The 7,082-nt window shown below is 39.5% G+C and overlaps 1 protein-coding gene across 1 annotated transcript; it reads right to left on the bottom strand.

The window, feature by feature from the left end:
- Positions 1-4,280: 4,280 nt before the first annotated feature.
- LOC149023595 (uncharacterized) lies at positions 4,281-4,811 on the bottom strand. The gene has a single exon (XM_089143330.1). It carries the CDS (start codon positions 4,809-4,811, stop codon positions 4,281-4,283), a length of 531 nt encoding a protein of 176 aa, XP_088999456.1.
- Between the last annotated feature and the right edge of the window lie 2,271 nt (positions 4,812-7,082).

Raw genomic sequence — 7,082 nt, 5'->3', positions numbered from 1 at the left:
ATAAAACAATCAATGCAAGCATGCTTCTAACTCTAAGTATGTTGGTCTCTATTGGTAGACATGCATTAAGATAAATCACCATACTCCTCTAGGTAGGTCTCAAATCACTCTCCCTCAACCCTCTCGGTCTATTAGGTTCTCCATGGTAATTGGATCAGGGTATCCCTCTCGAACATTCCATGGTTGGTAAGTCAACACTATCACTCACCACCATTGGTATGAGTATTGGCGTGTGTCAAGGCTAATACCTAGCCCAATGCAAGTCATCTACTGAGTCACATCTACTTAGGGTTGGATACGTCCATTCCTCGCCTCTCGCGATCCTTTCTAGTATCCTTCCCCCTAGAGTCACTATCTCCCTCTCAGCTACATAGACTCTTAACCATATTGGTCATCCACATATAATAAACGGGAAGCTCTAATGTCATCTCACGGGTTGGTTACTGGTCTTGAGTGCCCATAAGCCCAAGTTTATTATATGCAACCCTATCAATGAATGTCTCCTTCAATGTGATTTACATCCTCTCACGGCTCTGATGCACGTCTTTTGAAGAATCTCCATTGTTGCCACGGGTCACTCGGTCTCAATACCCCTTCCGATAGGGTTAGATATGACAGGGTTTCCCTAGCCAAATACTTATAGACCAAACATAGGTATGTCAACTAATAGTTACGGAAAGTGCCAAGGGGCACCATAGGAATGCGTCCTATACCACCTCCACTGGTGTCCAATGACAGAAACGCCAAAAGGGCATTCCCCATTTCACAACCACAACCTAGGCAATTACATCACATCATGATTCCATACATATCACAATATAGTCCAATTCACAATTCCATCATTCATAATCAATTCAAGTATATAAATCACATCATGAATAGCCTACTGTAATTACAGAAGTAAAACAATATAGAAAAAGTCCTAAAACAGTAGCTAACATATGCATACAAGTTCTAACAACATATAGAATGAAATAATGTCAATTGTGAGTGAACGTACTCACCTTGAATTCAATTCATAATCCTCGACAAAGAGATCAAAGGGCAAGTCCAAAACCACAAAAATAACCCTAAACAAACATGTATAGAACATAAGGAACAAACCCTACCGATCGGAGACGAAACGGAGACAAAACAGAGAAAAGTTGCTATCAGGCACACCCTTGGTCGACGGCCTTGGTTGATGGTATCGACCAAGAGAATCGACTAAGGCTACTGTGTACGGAATGTAACTCCCAACTTTGGTCTGAAACTCTTCAAATCACATCGGAACACTCCGAAATTAATAGGAAAATTCTAAAATAACATACTAAAACTATCTATGTTAATCTAAACATCAAACAAGGCCTTTGGAATAGAAATCCAATAAATCACCTAATAGGCTTAATCCTCGAATTCTCACAAAAAGGCTAAAATGAATGGGGATTCATTCTAAAGGTAAGGAAAAAATAGATCATGCCTAGAAAACAACCTAGGAATAGTTATAACATAGATTAGAATCGAATAACTACAATAAGAGTAAATCATAGTCTCATGCTAGATCAAATCATAGAAAACACACCATATGATCTATAGAAATAGTAGAGTGAATGGGAATTCACTCTAAGACTACGAGGATCAAAAACTAGGCCATTACAGTATTGTAAGACCTTCCTCACAATCAAAACAAATAGTAAAAACAGTAGAGAGAATAGATCCATGAAGTATAGCATTGAATACTAACCTTGTAGAAGAAGAATCAATGGATGAACTTTGCTTGGATGCTTGGAATCAACCACAGGCTTGAAGAGGAGGCTCTAGGGTTCTTCTCACATTCTCCAAAAGTTAAGAGGCAAAGTGTTACGTTTAGTATGAAGTTACATATAAATAGGACTTCAAAACCTAAAACTTCCAAAAATACACAATTCTGTCCAGAGGCTCCATCGACCAAATGGTTCCTCTTTTGAAAATTGCTGAATTTTGGTTCCCAAAAGCCAAAACCAACACTTGGGTCCTCAACTAACTTAAGAAAGGGTCTTAGCTGACTTCATAGGACCTTTCGAAAGTGTCAACACTATACTCAAGGTCCATCTTCCAAGTCCATCATCATTTAGGCTACATCTTCTTTCAAAATCATACAAGGTTTCCAAGATGGGATCTTCATTAACAACCTCCATTGGTTCTAGGTCAGACTTAATGGGTTCAAATTTTGATGGTCCTCAGCTATCTTATACCTTGACTTCAAGTTTTCGGATCTACACTATGGATTCCTGGATTAGGATTTTTTGCAGGATTTCACATTGGAAATGTATACATTCCCCAATGGCGGCTAACAGAGAAAGACCACGTTTCACTAGACACTGATCGAGTGCTGGAGTGGGGAACCTTCGCCCAGATGCCTGCCGAGAGTAATATCCTTGGCATTGTTACCTAGGAGGAGTTCGTCAACTCCTCGGTCAAGTAAGCTCTTCGACTCATATTGTAGAAAATTTTTACAAGTGTCTAAAATTTTTCTTCCCAAACGCTAATTCTTTCTTCTTTTTGCAGGGTGCTTGCCAATAGTTTCCATAGGCAAATAGAAGCTATCCTTCAATCAATTGCCTTAGCGTCTGAACAAGGCATCAAGAAGAGGAGATTAAGGCAAAGAGAGCCAAAATTTCTCGGCTAAAGGAGGAGAATCAGAAACTGGAGAAGACGGCTACGGACCTAGAGGTGGCAGTCGGGAGAATAGGAGATCTTGATCGAGAGGTCAAGAGACTTCAAGGAATATTGAAGGAGATGCCAAGATTGAGGGCTTGGTGAAACAAAAGCACGAACTCCAGAATCAGGCAGCACCTTCTGAGCCCGAAAACATTGCGGTCGAAGCTAGGAAGGCTTGTGTTCGAAAATATATGAACAGCAAGCCCTTCAATGATCTGTTAGTCCCCTACAACACCATGGCGTATCGGGATGGGAAAAATGAGGTGTGGAAGTCAATCCTGAAGGTGGATCCCAAGTTTGACACCAGCCCTCATCAAGAAATTGCCATCCGGAGGTGTTCGAGAGTCTCTGACTGCCCCTTCCTGAGCTGGCACAACAGAAGATGGATCATCCTGCCATCGATCCGAACATTGAGTATTACCTCAGTGATTCTCCTCCCCTCTCTCCCGAGGTTGAAATTGTGTAAGAGAACATTGCTCCCGAACTCAATCTCCCGATCCAAGGTCAAGCCCCAAACTAAGATCCAACCCCGATCCAACAAGCCCCTGCCACAGAAAATCCCGAACAAGCTCCATGATTTTTCCTCTTTTACTTTTACCGACTGCGTTCGGTATTTTTTTTACTTTGTTTTTCGTAAGGGTTGGCCCCCTCTAGCCTTTGATAAAATAATGAATATACTTTCTTTTCATACCTATTGTCTCTGTTCTTAATATCGTACTCAGTATGCCTTTAATAAAACCTGCTTGAATAATTTTCTTAGTGTCTGGAGGTAACATTTGGGTGTATATGAGACCTATACTTAGAAAATTCTTGAGAATTTTTCTAAGTGTTTGGAGGTCTCATTCGGAGAAAATTGATGCCTCTACTTAGAAAATTCCTTAGAATTTTTCCAAGTGTTAGGAGGTCTCATTCGAGTAAAACCAATGCCTCTACTTAGAAAAAACCTGAGAATTTTTATAAGTGTTAAGAGGTCTCATTTAGGTAAAATCGATGCCTCTACTTAGAAAATTCCTGAGAATTTTTCTAAGTTTTAGGAGGTCTCATTCAGGTAAAACCGATGCCTCTACTTTGAAAATTCCTGAAATTTTTTTTTTTAAGTGTTAGGAGGTCTCATTTGAATAAAACCGATGCCTCTACTTAGAAAATTGGAAGGACTCAACTGGTCAAAACCGAAGCCTTTTTGAATTGATTGTTCTGTGATTGTTCTATACTGCTATACCCTTCATATGGCCCATTCAAAAGAGGTTTGGTTTCCGAAACTTAAATTGCATTGAAATTTTGAAAATTTGATTCGGGTTACACTGCAAAATTTCAACTATAATAACATCTAGGATAGAATCTTTTGGGGTGTCTCGCATTCCATTATCGGTCTAGCTCTCGATCAGTTGCTGGATTCTTTAACTTATAGGCCCCCGATCCTACTGGTTTCACAATCATGTATAGTCCTTCTCATGAAGGGTCCAATTTTCTTTGATGACGTGGATCAGAAGCTAGGGTGTTCCTGAGAACTAAATCTCCCGAACGGTACTATCGGTGCTTCACTCGAACATTATAATGTGATGCAATGCTCCTTTGATAGTTCTGCGTTTGAGCAAAGGCTTTCATTTAGACTTCGTCAGCAGATCTAAGTTATATATTAAGCCTTGCTCATTAGCTTTTTCTTCAAACTCTCGTTCTCGAAGAGTCCCCACCATTACTTCTACCAGAGCCAAAGCTTTTGACCCGTAGGTCAATTTAAATGGTGTTCGAACAGTTGTTCGATAAGCCCAGAGGACATTCGAGAGTTCTTCTGCCCATAAGGCCTTGTTGGACTCCAACCTTTTCTGAATCCATCCAGCAAAGTTCGGTTGGTTACCTCTACTTGACCATTGCTCTGAGGATATGCTATAGGTCCCACAAAATTGGGTGAATTGTGGGTTGTCAAACTCCATTCCATGATCGGTAACCAGAACCTTCGAGATGCCAAATCTGTGGATGATAAACTCCAATACGAACTTCTCAACCCTCTTTTCAGTAATTGTAGCCAATGAAATTGCTTCAACCCATTTGGTGAAATAATCTATTGCTACGATCAAATATTCCCGTCCTCCAGCAGCCTTGGTGAATTTCTCCATGATATCAATCTCCCACATTGCGAACGGGATTGGGTCAAGGATTGATGCCAAGGTTGTTGTTGGTCTCTTTGACACTGTTGAATGAATTCGACAATTCTTATGGTGGTGTACATAATCATTTCGGCCAGTATATCCCGAGCCTAAGTATCTTGTATTCCAACACTCGACCTCCTAATGGAGATCCACAAATTCCTTCATGGACTTCTGCTAAGGGACTATGCAATCCTTCGGGTCCTAGACACCTAGTCAATGGCCCAGCATAGGATCTATGGTATAATATCCCATTCTGGATTGTGAACCTTGCTGCTCGAACCCTAATGAGTATGGCCTCCTCTGGGTCTTCCGGTAGCCTGTCGTCTCAAATGTATTCAACAATCGGGTCCACCCAATCGTTTATTCTCTACATATGATACTTCCTTCCCTTTAGTGCTCAGGAAGCTCAACTCCTCAATGTACACCGAAGGCTCAAGGGTCTTCTTCACATTTTCCAACCTTGACAGCTCATCCGCCATAATGTTCTCCTTCTTCAGAGTCTGAAAAACTTGCATTTATTTGAACTCTTTTTCAGAACTTGTATCATTTCCTGATACTTCTGCAGTCTAGACTCCTTCATTCCGAACTCTCCTTGTACGTGATTAACGATGAGCTGAGAGTCACTGTAAACAGCCATCTCTGATACAATCAAAGCTTTTTCTAACCAAAGGCCAACCAGAAAAACTTCATATTCGGCCTCATTGCTACTTGCCTCGAACCTGAAGCTCAATGCATAACGGATGACAAATCCCCTTGGACTCTTTAATAGCACTTCTGCTCTTGCTCCTTGGTTGTTGCTCAAACCGTCCACATAAATGTTCCACGTGGTCAGGAATGTTGGTTCGGTTACTTCCTCTACAGGGGTCGTAGTTTCCACAATAAAATCATCTAAGACCTAGGCCTTTATAGCTGTTCGGGGTTTGAAATTCTCCAAGTTCTACAGACCATGCTACCATCATTCCTGAAAGATCTCGCTTATAAAATACTTTTTCAAGGGAAAAGTAGTTAATACCTCAATCCGGTGCGCCTAAAAATAAGGTCTCAATTTCCTTGCTGCCATCATAAGGGCCAAAGCTTGCTTCTCGATCTCTGAGTACCTTGTTTCAGCATCTAGGACCACATGGCTAACATAATAGACCCGATCAAGGTTATTGACCCTACCGTGGTTGAACCCGGTTCAGTGTTATTTTATCCTTATCAGTTACTTGTGCAATTGAAGGCTCAAGGACGGAGGAACTACGTACAAATTCTTATTTTTTTGTCAATACAAATTCTTTTTGTTCACGGTTTTAAATAAAAGTAATACACCGTTCGGATTTTTATTTTTTGCTTCTTACAAAAAAATGAGTTTTCTAATTTTGCTAATAATTGTGATATATATGATATTACGGTATGATGTTATCATTAAATAAAGATAGAAAATCAGTAAATCACATTTTTTTTCTTAAGGGGCTTGTTTGGTTACATGAGTCTGGAGATTTCAAATATCTAGAGATTTCAAATATGTGGAGTCATAATTTATGAAATTAACTATTGGGTTAACGGAATATGAGGAATGAAATCTGTAGATTTATCTGTGAATTTTGTGAATGTGCAAATGTTTAGCTTTTTTATAGTAAAGATGAAGTCTCTGAATTTCACCCCATACCCATAAATCTACAGATTCACGTTTGTAGTATAAAAAGATGAATCTCTAGATTTCGTGAATCTTGAGATTTTCACAATCAAAGGGATATAAATCTCACATCCATGAATCCAGTGATTTGAAATCTCTGGATTCATGTTACCCAACAGGTCCTAAGTAAATCATGTTTAGGTAACTAGAAACTTTATTTAAGATCTGTCTATTCAATTCTAAAATAATATAACCAAAGACCTTTTCCTTTTGTCGAAATGCACGTGTAATTTTTTACTAGTATATATATATATAAGTTTTTAAAATATATAAAATAAAAGCAATTTAATGTTGAAAAAAAAGAAAAGAAAATATAAAAGTACTCTGCGGTGGGCGATACCGCCGGTTCACCGAAACCATGTCCTACACTCTTACATGGACTCTGTTCCTGCAGCTTTTGACTGACGGTGCTCTTCTCCAGTTCAAGTGAAAGAGCATATAAAATGACATGCTAAGGAATATCCATCACTTGATTTAAATCGACGGCCAATTTTTAATTTCGTGTGACCATCGGATCCAACAATTCTACCACGTTTGAGAAACCCTAAAAATGATATGGAGTGTGTGTGTGTGTGAAAAAC

This window comes from Hakea prostrata, chromosome 2 (assembly GCF_041222555.1).
Source record: "Hakea prostrata isolate BN-2017 chromosome 2, UWA_Hpros_2, whole genome shotgun sequence".
Taxonomy (NCBI): Eukaryota; Viridiplantae; Streptophyta; class Magnoliopsida; order Proteales; family Proteaceae; genus Hakea; species Hakea prostrata.
This window is presented reverse-complemented; position numbering and strand designations above follow the sequence as displayed.

What these genes read in the sequence shown, in the direction of transcription:
- LOC149023595 (XM_089143330.1), bottom strand. Translation starts at nt 4,811, where the DNA reads ATGTGGGAGATTGATATCATGGAGAAATTCACCAAGGCTGCTGGAGGA.